We start from the raw sequence: 14,895 nt of genomic DNA on the forward strand, positions 1-14,895 counted from the left end.
AGAAACACAAAAATGTGATCATAATTATAAGTAAAACATGCGTGGAATGGTGGAGGAGGTGTGGTGTGTGTGTGTGTGTGTGTGTGTGTGTGTGTGTGTGTGTGTGTGTGTATGCTGGTCCTGAAGCTCAGGGCCTGGGCATTGACCCTAAGCTTTTTACTCAAGGTTAATGCTCTACCACTTAAGCCATGGCTCCACCTTTTGATAGTTAATTGAGGAAAAGGAATTTCGCAGACTCTGTTTGTTTGTTTGTTTGTTTTTAAACAGGCTGGCTTTGAACCACAAACTTAAAATTCCAGTTTTCTGAATAGCTAGGATTATCAACATGAACAACTACTGATGGTCAAAACATGCAATATTATACTTTGAAATAAGATGGCAAATTGGTAATGGGAAGGTATCATGGTGTCCTGGAAAAAGATTAGATAGGGTTATATGAACATTGTGATTTCCTTGTTTACCCATCTGAACAATGGAGGTATGCTAAGTATACCTTTTGGGGGACATCTGTGAAGAGAAACTGAGTAAATGCTTCTACAGAGTATCAAGCTTATAGTAAGCATTCAAAACATGCTTTGATGTGGTTTACTTTGAAAGGGCTTAATGAGAATCGTTCAGTGTTCAGTTTTCATACTGAATCCACCTCTCTCTCTCTCTCTCTCTCTCTCTCTCTCTCTCTCTCTCTCTCTCTCTCTCTCTCTCTCTCCTCCTCCTCCTCCTCCTCCTCCTCCTCCTCCTCCTCCCACTCTTTGGTTAGTTTTGGAGCTTGAACACAGGACCTGGATGCTGTCACTGAGCGGTTTTGCTAAAGGCTAGCACTCTACCACTTTGAGCCACAACTCCACTTCTGGTTTTTCTGGTATTAAACTGGAGATAAGAGTCTCATGGACTTTCCTGCCCAGGCTGGCTTCGAATAACAATCCTTTAATCTCAGCCTCCTGAGTAGCTAGGATTACAGGCATGAGCCACTGGGTGCCCAGTTTATACCTCTCTTTTAATCTTCACAAAATAGGGATAAACATCGTGTGCCTGACCTGGAAAGGGAAACTCAAAGAGGTGAAGTAACTTGCTTCAGGCCATTCAACCATAAATAAGTAGAAGCAATATTTAAATCTAAGTCTTTAAAATCCTATAACTTGTTAAGAAAAGGTCTTGAAGAGCCAAGCCAAGGACATTTCCTGAACTCCTCTTTCAATGAGAAGTGCTGAGGAGATTTCATTCCTCTAAGAGAGCAGTCCCTTGGGCTCCCAGGAATCTGAGGGACCATCATATAAATTATAGTTTCCACTTACAAACAAACACTTCAAAGTGTTATTTTTAATTGGGAGTTTATAGTTGTGCCATTCAAAGGTGGCACATCTTTCTCTTGCTCACCTGCCTCACAGTCAGAAGTATGTGTGGGAAACTGCATAGCAGGTTGGAAAATGGCTAAGCTTTTCCCCAAAATTACCACACACTGCATATGGCCTTGGCAAAATTGTTAGACTTCTCTGAGGTCCAGTTGACTCACTTGACACAAGACCAAGGATATGTAAGATTCTGAGTTTAATCTGGAAAATATTTATGGTAGATTCTATATGTCCATGCTGAACCCAACAGTGTTATTAATTGTAATAATAGCTATCTTGGGACTTCTGAGTCCCATATCCAGTATGAAAAACTCTCCTAGATATTATTTTCATTTTCCCTCAGCAGACTGTCTGGCACAGTGGTAACCATTTTTGCTCTAAAAGAGGAGTTAGGGAATGAATCAAGTGGGGGAAGTGAAGACCCATGTCATTTGGAGGAAGGCGGGTGACCAGCTGCCTGGAGAATGAATGCTAATCACCATAAGGCAGAGATGAACAAATGTCAGCCACTCTCTGGTCATTCACCTCAAATTTCAGTGATGGTGTTGGTCAGCTCATCTATTATTCCCTCCTCTCTAGTGACCTGGATGCATCCCAAATTGCTGTTTCCAATGATTTGGCCTGGAGTAGCTTGGGAAAAACAAAAACAAAAACAAAAACAAAAACCTTTGCTAAATGCCCTGTAGAGTAATGACACACAGAGAAAACTTGAAAGTCTAAAAAGATATCCTGGATGTTCGCCATAAGTAATTGCCTTGTTGGGACAAGTTGCTAAAATAGAATTGCGAGGATATTTACCCAGTTTTCATAAAAACTATTATGGCTTTATTTTTCAAAGCAAGTAACTACAGAGCCATGTGGCCTGTCGGTAAATGTTCAAATGATTAACTGAGAAATGTGGAGGTGGGTGGAAGAAAGCTGCTAGGGATAAAAATGTTAAGAAAAACAAAATTTAGAAAAGGATGTTTTGTTGAATTTTCAAGCAAAAAAGCATTTGGGTCTCAAAAATGTTCTGTATAACAGAATTGAGACCTACACCCCAGAGAGCAAAAAGGAAACACTAGCACAGCTGTTTCGACCCTTATTTTTGAACATGTTCAGAGTTATGTTTTCAAATTCAGGTTTCCTTAGAGTTAAAATCTTGGCACTGATCAAGAGCCAGTTGTAAAGCCAAATTGCATGTGTTAGAATAAGCCCTGTTGCAGACATGGCCAGCCTCCTGCCTTTCTTTCTGGCTTGTAGGCCAGCCCAGCCCTCTCCCTTCCCTGGTGGGAACTGGGCGAGCCCAGACCAAGGCCTGGGGGTCTGAAGGACAAGTTTGGGAACAGAGCTGTCAGAGAGTCTGTGAGAGCCAAGGAGGGAGTGGGCTGGGTACCCTGAGGCCAGGCCTAGTGAGATCTCCTACAAACTGCCATTCTCAGCCTGGCCTGTGAAACTCACAAAAACCTAACTATCACAGATGAAAATGGTAAGACAATCTGGCCTACTGTACCGAGGCTTCTTCATCAAGTGTCCTGTACCTCTGTTTTCAATGGCTGACTACTGGATCCATTATGTAAGTTACTAGAGCCTTTCCCATGACTGCCACATCACCCCCAGTGTGGTCATTTTCTGGTCACCTTCACCATCTGTGCTATCATCTCAACAACTCTGCTGCCACTTTTCACCGCCACCACTACCACCACCACCAATTCCACCATCCCTTTCATCAACTTTAAAGTGGAATCTGTTTTCTGAATGGATTCCACTTTAAAGTTGACCTGTTACAATTAGGAGGTTAAAAATTTAAAAACATTTATACATGTCAAGGCTAACTTTTTCCATATAGTGAAGTATTACAAAAATCGATCACCAAATTAAAATGATGAAGGAATATATCCATAAAGGTAAAATCAGTATAATCATATCAGGCCCAGGCAACAAAGCACTAACTTTACGACAAAATCCTCACAAAACTTCACAACAACCACTTAGAAGTTTTCCACATTGTGTGAGGTACAGGTTCCATTTGCTTCTGAAATGTGATTATTTTGTAAAAGAACTTTTATGAGCTGAGTGCTGGTGGCACATGCCTGCAATCCTAAACTCAGGAGGTTGATATCAGCATCACAGTTCCAAAGCCAGCCCAAGTAGGAAAGTCTATATAACTTATCTAACCACTAAAGAGTTAGAAGTAGAGCTGTGGCTCAAGTGGTAGAATCAGCCCTGAGAGGAAAAGCTAAGGAGAAGTGCTCAGATCCTGAATTCAAGCCCCAGTACCTCACAAAAAATAACAAAAGACACACCTGCAAAACAACTCTATTACATACTTCTTAGAGAAAGAGTCATTTGAAGTAAAACTTTGAACTTTTAACAGCATGAGACACAGCTCTATAATTCCGCCACAAAACTCCCCCTCTTAACAGGATACACCAAGTGTTTAACACATTAATTATCATCCTTCATCAAGCATAAAACTAACAGTCAGGAAATACAGCTGCAGTGGCACAATTACCAACACTCAGAATACACCCTAAAGCAAAGAAAACAAATGGCTTGCTTTTCATTAACAGAGCTTGGCAACTCTCTCCAAAGACAATGTTTTCTTTCCAGTCAGAGTCCCAAAAGGCATTTAAGGGGCTATTTGCTTACGTAAACCCAGAGAACAAATTAATCATGAAAACATTATTTAAATTTCAAAATATCCATGACTGTAGACAGTGCCATCCCCGAATTATATGTATTAAAAGGAAGCTTAATAAAATAAAAATCTTATAAATATAGGATATATATATACATATATATATGTATATATATATATGTATATATATATATATATATAGAGAGAGAGAGAGAGAGAGAGAGAAGGATGTTGATGTAAGAGGGCAAGGAATTTAAATATCCTTATACTTGACCATTCTTAGTTTTTATTTTTATGTTCTGTGGTAGACAATTTTATCTGCAAGTATCTCTGTTTATAGAACAAATAACAAGATTTGATTTTATCATCTTTGAGTCTGTAAAAATAATTAATTTTCTGCTTGAAAATACTAGTATGTCATACTGAAAACCTAGATAAATAGCATCCTACAGATGTCATTGTCATAGTGTATTTGAGTTAATTTCTGGATACTTAATATTTCTATAATACCATTATACTTTAATAGATATATGACTCCTGCTAAGATTACAAATGAAGTATGCACTATTATTTCAACTATAACTTAAAGAAAGCTCTGGGGATATAAAACGTAAAAGAGAGTCATCTGCTTAAAGTAATTGTAATTATGTCCTGAGCCATGACTGTTAAACTTTCACTAAATTCACTGCCCAGAAATCCTCTCACATGATCAGCTTGATCCTCTCTGCAGGGTCAAATAGCATGGCAAAAATTAAGGAGCCATATTTTCCTCAGCACAGGAGGCCAGAGACACACATATGGGTTCTTCCATGCTTGTGGCACAACTTCAATGTCACGAATTGATGTACTTTATATGCAATAAACTCATGAAGTTCTTGTGAACTGTTCTTGAGGTAGACATCATTTCATCTTCTAACAAGCCAACTTGTGTTCTGTAGAATTGTCCTTCTGAAGTCAGGCAACCTTTGTTATTAGACACTAGATAAGACAGGATGACCTGAATGTGCTTTATGGAAGGTTGGTCTATGGTCTGTTTAGGGTTGTGTAATAATTGTGTAGCAAGAGTTAGAATTATATCCCCTCTCCCTTGGTCCGGATGGCAACTTCTAGTGGCGTTGAAAGCAGCAGATCACAGGGGAAAATGCAGCTCCTACCAACAACAGCACTCTGTCACAGTGAGGAAGGCTTCTAACTAACTGTGTGCAGAATGTTTTGGCTGGACAAAGGACGACATATTAAAAAAAAAAGGTCCAACCTACTTAAGGGCTTACAATTGATAGAGCAAAGAGGTACCTTCTCTACATGTGCTTGCAAAGCAGCAATGTCAGTTAGTGCCAAACAATGCCCAGGCAAGGTGGGGGTTAGGAAGCCTAAGTTCACAGCCTGCTGTTCTGGTCAGGTGCATCCCAGGACAAGTGAACTCTCTTGGTTTCCTCTGGGATTTTCATTGAAGGCAAGGTCTATAAAGATTTCTCTCTAAGTAATTTTGTAGATGTAGAAACATAAATACCTCAAGTTCAAAGAAGCATTTTAAGACCAAAAAAAAGTTCTCTAATGTTTTGATGTATTGTTGTGAAAAAACACAAATTGCTAGAAAAACAAGGCAAATTTCAAGACAAACTTCAGTTAGTTTTTGCTTGATATTTTTTCTTCAAAAATATGACCTGGTGAGGCCAGGAGTTTGGCCTAGTGGTAGAGTGCTTGCCTAGCTTGAACAAAGACCTAGGTTTGATTCCTCGGTACCACATACATAGGGAAAGAGCTGGAAGTGGTGCTAAGTGGTAGAGCTCTAGTCTTGAGAGAAGTCCAAGGACAGTGCTCAGACCCTGAGTTCAAGCCCCACAACTGGCAACAAAAAAATATGGCCTGATTACAAAGTATCCCACTGTTGTCTTGTCATTCTACAAAATCCATTTGAACCTCCAAATATCTTTCCTATTTTTTTGCCAGTCCTAATACTACCAAAACAAAACCAAAAAAGGCAACCAACTAAAAGATTCTTGGACAGTTCTCACTGTGGCAATGTGCTCTAAAAAAAAAAAAAGACCTTAACTCAGGCTAGAGTTCGCCAGAGTTCATCTGCCAGTAATGTGGGTACTGAGGCTCAATGTCTGTAGAGTTCAGTGGGTTATCACAGCATCTCATAGGGATGTAGTATAAAAGACTCTTCAGGGAACATGATTCTTTTTGGAGTGTGTGTGTGTGTGTGTGTGCCAATACTGGGGGCTTGAACTCAGGGATTGGGAGCTGTCTCTTAGCTTCCTCCCTCAAGGCTGGTGCACTATCACCTGAGTTATTGCTCCACCTCTAGAGTTTTGATGGTTAATTGGAGATAAGAGTCTTACAGACTTTGCTTCCTAGGCTCGTTTCAAACTGCAGTCCTCAGAACACGCCTTCCTAAGTAGCTAGGATTATAGATGTAAGTCACTTGGACCTGTTGTATTTGGGGTCTTGGAAAAATGAAGCTCACTGTAATAGACACTGCTTATGCTTTACTAGAATTTGACTTTTATAAAGTGTTTTAATGGCTACTCTAGCCTTCATACCTTCAGGGTGGTGAACTCGTACGGTTGATAACCTCTGAAGCTCTCATGGACAGCTGCCATAGTGTGAGAAGTTTTCTCCCAGAAATGAAGCAGAGTGGTCTGTAAAGAGAGACAGGAAATCTACTGATATTTTGAATGCTCAGAGCTAGTGGTGGGCCCCATAGAAGTATGCTTCACTCTAGCTTTCAAGGTCTTCTAAAATATAATTTGAACTCATTTCTGCACCCTTTGTTCCCCATGTACTCTGCCCTATGTGCACCTTGTATTTCAGCCAAACTAAAGGCCTCCCACAGCACAGTCTGCTCCTACCACCTGGAACTCTCTCTTCTCCATTTTCTTTGTCTCATCTAATCTGTCCTCCAAAATCCAGTGCTAATCATTAATCTGGCCTTGTGATCATTCAACTGGGGTGATTTCTCCCTCTTCAAATACTAATGGTTTTCTGAGAACTTTTTTCACTTAGTGTACTCTATTCTATCCTAGAAGTTTGGGAAATATAATCTGAGCTTCCTGTGTCCTACTTGCTAAACTTTTAAGTGTTCGGAAAACAAGGTATCTGGTGGTGTCAATTTTCATACCCCCCATAACAGCCACTACTTGGCACCCCACACACAGTTGAGGTTCAGTAGTACTATTGATGGACACAGATGTCATGCTGAAGGAATTCAGAGAGAAAACCAAGTGTACCACATAACGATCATCAGTAAGGAATGTGTGACATAGGGTGTCATACAATGCCATGGACTTTAGTTTGGCTGAAATACATGGAGTACATAGGGCAGAGCTCATGGGAAACCAAGGGTACAGAAAGTGAGTCCAATTTATATTTTAGAGGACCATGAAAGCTAGGGGAATTGGGGGGAGTTGGAGCGGTGTAGGACATTTGGTGGGGTGTATCAAAAAGAGCACAATTTGGGAAGGCCCAGGTAAAGGGGAAAAGGCATTCCACCCTGAGAGGAAACCTGAAGTTAGTGCAGGGAGGTGGTAAATTCCATTCTATACAAGGACAGGGAGATTACTCAGTCTGATTAAACTGTAGAATATGGAAGCCCGAAATGGGGTACATAAATTATGAGAAAGGCATTCAGAACTTTGTAACTCACAAACCATTTGTTTGGTGCAAACATGAGTTTTACGTTTTCTAAGCCCCATTCCAGTCTACTTACATTGGAACAAATATCGCTTTGTTACCTGATAAGTTGCTAGCATGTGAGACAAGAGATTGCATCTGCTTGCTCCTAAAAGATCCACTTTTTGACACACATCCATCTTCAATTTGTCAAAATTTTTTTTTGCAAGGCGTACTTGTGTCTGTACCTAGGAAAGTAAAATGGAACCTCTGAGTCAAAATAGTTAAAAATATGATAAAAATGACCTCTAATAGTAATTTTCTCTTTTACATAAAGAAAAAAACCACGTTGGAAAATTCTAGACAAATTAAAAGCTCCAATAACATCCATTCTTTACTTCACAAAGACCTAAATGGAAGTATAGAAAATTATCATCTTATAGCAGATGTACTGTTCTAATTATATTTTTCTTGGACACACGTTAAAATCAGAGGAAGGAGAAATTGGAGATGCACAGGGAATATTTGTTCCATACTTTTCCTAATTATGGAAGCTAATTTGGAAGCTGATTTTTCATACCTTTTAACTCAGTTTTCCTAATATTAAACGTCATTTATAACATTTGCTGACGTGAGGAAATGATTACTGACACATCTTATTTATTAACCTACAGGTTTTACATGGATACTACCTGTTTTCCATGAAGGCCCTTCCTCTATTTCAGGACCTCCTAACCTAAGATTTATATCAGGCATTTTTTTCTATAGCTTAAAATACTACTTCATAAAAACCTTCAAATTTTTATTATGGAAATATATATCAGCAATTCCACGTCCATCTCTAAACCATCTAGAAATTCATGAGGGGAGACCAGAAAAATTCAGAAATGTTGAGTCTATATATTATTTCAGAATACAAATAACAATTTTGAAAATCTAATATTGCTAGTTTGAAAATTAGGCAGTCAAAATTTGCCCCTTTCTTTTCCAGGGTCTCCGAAATATAATAGGCCACTTATTTTCAAATCGCTTTACTGAGGTATATGATTAACACGTAAAAAGCTGTACATGTTTAATGTATTCAATATGATGAGTTGAAAAATTAACTTACCTAAGATAATTCACGTAGTTGCAGATAATATATGCAGAAGTGAACATAAGAAACAACTGACTCTGTAATGGTCTTTTATCATAAGACACCAGGTGGTATTGACAACGTGCAAGCAACATTTTAATTTACGTTTTTGGTGCTGGGGATAGAACCCAGGTCCATTTGAATGCTATGCAAGTGCTCCGTTACTGAGCTACCCCTAGCTGTATAGTCTATCTTGTTTACCATTACATCATATGTCAACCTTGTACAAAGCAGGTACTTAAAACATACTCGCTGGATGAACGAAGAACTTTGTTGAGCCATCTAAACAAAGAAGTCCATATTTACATATAACCTCTAAAATTTTTTAAATAAAATAATGTATTGATTAAAGTTGTTTTGGAATGAATGTTCCCTGGAAGTGAACCTGTAGATTACTTGCTGTAAATACATTAATTTACTAGTGATATGAGCATATTCACCACTTATAACATTGTGGGGGGAATTATATAATAATTGAAATAATACTAATAGTAAATTTAGTGACTGACACAATTGTTTACTGGCTGTCTGCATTATTCTATCGTACTGCTCTGATGCTTTTCCTCCTGGATGGGGACTGAGTCTTCCTGAGGCCCAGGGCTCACTTTCAGTATGGCTGGCCCTCAAAGTCACCCTGACTGATCTCAAAGCTATGCTACTCGGTGAAAGGAAGTTCCTCTACTCCCTGATAAATCAACATGTTCAAACCACGATTCACTCAGAAACACTAAGTCTTCCCTGTAGGATTTTATGGAACTGAGAAATACTGAAGCTGTCCATTTAGCACCATTTTGGTAGAATGCATGCCCGGTATGAAGAGATGCCATAGGAATAGCATCTAGAACTATCAATAGTCTCTGGTGGTGGAGCTAGAAAGACTAGAGAACAACAATCATAAGCTCCTCACAAACTGATCATACCTTGAGCTGAAATAATCCTGCAGTATAATCAATTCCCACTAAAGAATTGGAGCTGTCATTTCAGCTCTTGGAAGCTCTGATTATAAAAGCATTTATATGAATATCAGTGATTTTCTTCCTCCCTTTGAGGGGAGAAGGGAGACAGCAAAAATAATAACTGGATTCTGAGAAGTGGGAATCTGGAGAAAAGGGGAAGAATTGTCACTATAGCCTTCCACCATACCTCTCCTCCCCCACCACCCCACCCCCGCCATGCTCACCAGCGGATTGGGCCAGGAAAGCCTCATCAGTTAGGCACCTGAAAGGCACCTGTCCTCAGCCCCTCCTCTGAGAGGAAAGGAAAGGCATGTGGGGAGTGAGCTTCACGTGTGCATTTATTCAACACACTTACTGAGCACCTATTATATCCAGACCAATGCTAGGCATTGAGTGTCTTTAGAAGAAAGAAATGATGTCATACAGGAAATATGACAATATGGTCAATAAATAGTTAAGAATGAATGCACATTTGATATTAGGACCCCTAACCTTGAGGAGGACATTCAAGTCAGCATCTGTACTGCAGGAAAATGTAACAAGAAAGCTGAGAGGGAGGAGCAGAGGAGCATCAGTCAGTGGATGATTAAGGCTGGTAGCAGGGTGGGAAGGTCTCTGAGGATGATTGACATTTAAGTATGAGCATGTGGTTTAGCTATGGCCTCTGCGAGGCTAACAAATATGACTCAATTGGAAGCTTAAATGCGCATGTTTCTACTTTTTCTCTTGAGTTTCTCAGATGGTCATGAGAATATGTCCAGGCTGGTCCAGGGAACAGGTGTGAGAAATGTGTGCAGACATGAGGAGGACCCAGTCATAGGGGGAACCAACCATTATTACCGTTATTAAATCCTATTTAATAATGTTTAATGCTCCCGAGCTGTCCAACAACACATATGAGCCACCCTGCTAATGGTAGACTTGTGAGCAGTAAAGAGATACTTACTGTTTTAAGCCATTGCCTGTCAGTATTACTTATTTCATGTTATTATGGCTGCAGGTAAATAATATAAACAGTAAGCAAAGATACTATGAAGGCTCGGAGAAGTGGCAGTATTGAAGAACAGTCTTAAAGTGTGACTGAGAACTACAAAGCAAACAGAAGATGAGTACTGCTATATAAATTCTAGATTTTTCTCATGAACTGCAAAGTAATTTTTTGCAGAGATACGAATTCATCTTTCTCTTACTTTGAAATAATCAGCTGATTATTTCCACTGATACCATGATATCTTAGGAGAAAATTTATTTCACTTGCTGATAACATAAGATTCCTGAATGAATATAGTTTGATGCAAGCCCTAATTAAATTTTGTTTGAAGTTGGAAAAGGTAATTTTAGAAACCTTAGAAGACAACTTCAGCACTTGACCCAGTGAGCTCTGAAAGGCCATATGTTTTGTGTGTCAACAATGATTATTAAAATACTTAATGCACTGCTGAGTTTCCAAATGCTGATCCCTTTCCCTGCCAACCAAGGAGGATGGTATCCTGTTGGGCATGTTGAATACAGTGAAATTCATTTACTATTTTGTGCTCCATGCCTGTTCTATAAAACACACTCCCAGCCTGCAGCCTGAGGACAAGACAACAAGGGCACAGCTGAGCCCGGGCTACCATCAAAAGTATAATTTCCTAGGCCTCCAGATGGACTTAAGTGAAAAATGTTTTGATTATTATTCCTCTCAATCCCAGATAAATTATATTCAATTACACAAACATCTCGAGGAGCTCTTGTGGTTTCAAGGCTCTTGAATGTTTTTTTCACTCAAATAAATGCACCCTTTGTTCATTTCTTCATTTTACTTCAGTTAACTCACCTTTCTCTTTTTATTCCCCAAGCTCTAAGAAATGACTGCACATATTCAACTCTCTTTAGTCTGGGTCTTGCCATCCCTAGGCCACAAAAATTCCATTTACCAGAGAAAGCAGTAATGTCTCAATTGCCAAAACTACAGGGTATTTCTCAGTACTTGTTCCTCCTAACCTGAAATTCTACCTCTCAACCCCGACTTGAACTATTAGGGCGAAGCCAAAATCTTCATCTTCTTACTTCAACTTGGCATCCCCATCCAGTGGGAAAAGTCTTCATATTACTCCGCAACCAAATAATCAGAGAGTTACTTCTACATTTGTTTTTTAAGTGTTTTATTTCCTTTTTGAACAAAATAAAGTGAAAGCAGTTCTCCTAGTTTTAGATCTTCTCTCAGGAGATATCTCTGATTCCTCCACTCATTCATTAGGCAAATATTTACTGAGTCTTTTGTCTGTGCTGGTAGCTGGTAGCACAATTGGAGGTAGTCTTTGCCCTCACAGATTAGATAGTCCAGCAGAGACTTTCATATTGGGGAAGGCATAACTGCAGATTGAATGAGGTACCCAGAAGAAAAGCTATATAGCCTCACCAAGAGTTGATCCAGAGGTTTTCCAAGTACTTGGTGCTCAACCAACATTTCAAGGACTGGGCAGGATTGAGGAAACATGCCTGAAAAGACTAATCCAACATGGGGAGGAGTGTGTGCAAAGGCTCTGGGAACAGAGGATAACAGGCGGAGAACTGACAGTAGGCTAGTGTAGGTAGCAGTTAGAACATGCAGGAAGATACTATTAGAAGAGCTAGGGTAGGAGTGCCAGATCACATCCTGAAGAAGGAACTTACTAATGTACTCAGGATTTTAGTTTTTGTCCTAGAAGCGGCAGAAAAACATTGCAGGTTTTTAAGTCAAGAAGAGATAGGTTCCTATTTTCAGCTGGGAAAAATAGGTTCCTATTTTCAGCAGTGTGGAGATAGACTGGAATAGAGAGGGAAAGGCAGATAAGGATAGATCTGGAGTCAAGGAGGAAGATGATGATAGCTGTACAAATCAGTGGTGACACCAGATATGGAGACTTGAGTGTTGATCTGAGAGATATTTAGGAACTAAAAAAGAATCTGTTGAGGGGGGAGGATATTGGGACAAAAACACAAGAGGAGGTCGTCAGTGTGTGAGAAGTAAAAACATGAGGGGGGTATCAATGTGTGAGAAGTAATCCATCCACTACCTGGCAAATGTAACTGTAATCCCTCTATACATTATTAGCCCAACAATAAAAAATAAAATGAAAAATTTTAAAAAGGCTTTGCACTATTCACAATAGCCAGGTGATGGAAACAATCCAGATGCCCTACTGCAGATGAATGGATACAGAAAATGAGGTATATATATATACAATGTAATTCTACCTAGCCAACAGACAAGATAAAATAATGGCATTTGCAGGGAAGTGGATGAATCTAGAGCGAATCATGTTGAGACAAGACCAAAGGAACAAAAGGCGCATGGTATCCTTAGTATGTGCTATTAGATCCAAACAGTACAAGAGAGAGGACTCAATATTTGCATACCCAATGCTATGGACATGGTATTGGAAATATAAACACAACTACATAGACATAAAAACCTATGACTCTACAGACAATGTTTTATTACATAGATTAATATGTATCTGTGATATACAAACCCTTAGCCTAATTTTGATTATGTTCTAAAAACTAAGTGCCAGTGATTGTATATAGATTCCCTTCTTGAATATTTGTTTGTTAAACATATCATCTGAAATATGATGCAAAAATCAATGTTAATTCTTTAATAAAAAATCAATGTTAATAAATTCTTTAATAAAAAATAAATAAGTAAATAAATAAGCAAAACTTCTAAAATAAAAAAGGCTTTTTAGATCAACCAAAATATTATAATTCCATATTGTCATTTTATGCAAATTTACCTCTGAAAAAGCCCATTAAATACAAAAATACAAGAGCCCATTAAAGATAAAAATATTTGTAATATCCTCTCTACCTGGGACATGCACATTTAAATAAACTATGTTGCTAGATGCTGAAAAATGAAAAAGAATCTATTGCAGGATTAAATGTTGGGGGTTAAAGAGGCTGACTCACTCCTACGTAGCTGACCAGCCCAACTCCAATGTTATTAGCTAAACCTCGCTTTCCACTAGCACATTCTACTTCACCAATCTTTGTGGACACCTCCGATCACAATAGAATTCTTGGCTTTCTTCCCCAACAGCTCTTAATATTCCTCTCTTGTTAACTTGATCTGTTTTTCCCTTTGTCCTTCTGAGGCAACATTTTCATTCTGGGAAAATGCTTGCATCATAAGACATATCAACTGCTTTTGCCTTTTCAGAAGTGGCCATGAAAAGAGGATCTTAGTTGGCCAATCTAAGTCTCTTAGAAAACAGAAGGTCAGATATCTGAATGTATTAAAAGAGGAGCTTTTTGTTTGGGACCAATGAGTCTTTTCAAAAATTAATATAATAGCCTACTGTTTTCATTTGTTCACTGATGTCAGGAGCATTTTTGTTACTGCATTATGCAAAACAGTTATACACAATTATGCACGGAACATGTGTGTGCCCTAGTATGGACTTGAGGAACCACTTTCTGTCTGACTTATGTTTGGAAAAATATTCCTTTTATCTTCCTCCTGAAAAATGTGGTTTAAAGTTTGCAATGAAATATATTACATCACTTTTGAAACTGCAACCCCTCTGTATATCACCTTTACAGTAAAATTAAATTAAAAAAATTAAAAATGGGGGGAGGCATGCTTTACTGTAGGCCACTTCCACTGACTAGCCCAGCATGTGGCATGAAACCCAAAGTGAGGCATTCACAATGCACCATGGTTGATGGCTCAGGGGAAGACACTGATCCAAGATCAGTGATCCATACTCGTCCTTAGGATGTCTGAACTTAAGAGAAAGAAGTCTTCATCCATCTCCTATGGCCTGTGAGTTTTTTGTTAAGAAAGGTCGTCTATAGGGGCCAGGAGTTTGGCCTAGTGGCAAAGTGCTTGCCTAGCATACACGAAGACCATGGTTTGACTCCTCTGTACCACATACATAGAAAAAGCCAGAAGTGGTAATGTTGTTCTAGTGGTAGAGTTCTAGCCTTAAGAAAGCCCAAGGATAGTGCTCAGTCCCTGAGTTCAAACCCCAGAACTGGCACACGCAAGAAAGGTGGTCTATATGAATAAAGGTAATATACACAGAAAAAGCACAGGAAATGTGTCTCAAGTTCTTGGAACTAGTTGCCCTTCCTATGGACACATGATGATTCTAATTAACTCCTTCCTTGGCCTCAGTAAATCACACAAACATGAACCCAACCTGAATTAATCTAGGTGGTAAATTTTGCCTTCTTATAAATTCCTGG

At 39.0% G+C, this 14,895-nt stretch overlaps 1 protein-coding gene across 7 annotated transcripts in view; it reads right to left on the reverse strand.

The window, feature by feature from the left end:
- Ica1 (islet cell autoantigen 1) overlaps positions 1-14,895 on the reverse strand; it is a 142,877-nt gene that overhangs the window by 35,526 nt on the left and 92,456 nt on the right. For all 7 annotated transcript variants that reach the window (XR_016535538.1, XM_090333162.1, XM_090333163.1 and 4 more), the window contains 2 exons: positions 7,707-7,832; positions 6,516-6,614 (listed from right to left, as the gene is read on the reverse strand). Coding sequence is in view for 6 of the 7 variants with exons in the window: in XM_090333162.1 (XP_090189288.1) it covers positions 6,516-6,614; positions 7,707-7,832 (225 nt within the window). In the remaining variant the exon portion in view is untranslated. The remainder of the gene's footprint in view (positions 1-6,515; positions 6,615-7,706; positions 7,833-14,895) is intronic.

The sequence above is a fragment of the Megascapheus bottae genome, chromosome 5, assembly GCF_031878675.1.
Source record: "Megascapheus bottae isolate mThoBot1 chromosome 5, mThoBot2.hap1, whole genome shotgun sequence".
Taxonomy (NCBI): Eukaryota; Metazoa; Chordata; class Mammalia; order Rodentia; family Geomyidae; genus Megascapheus; species Megascapheus bottae.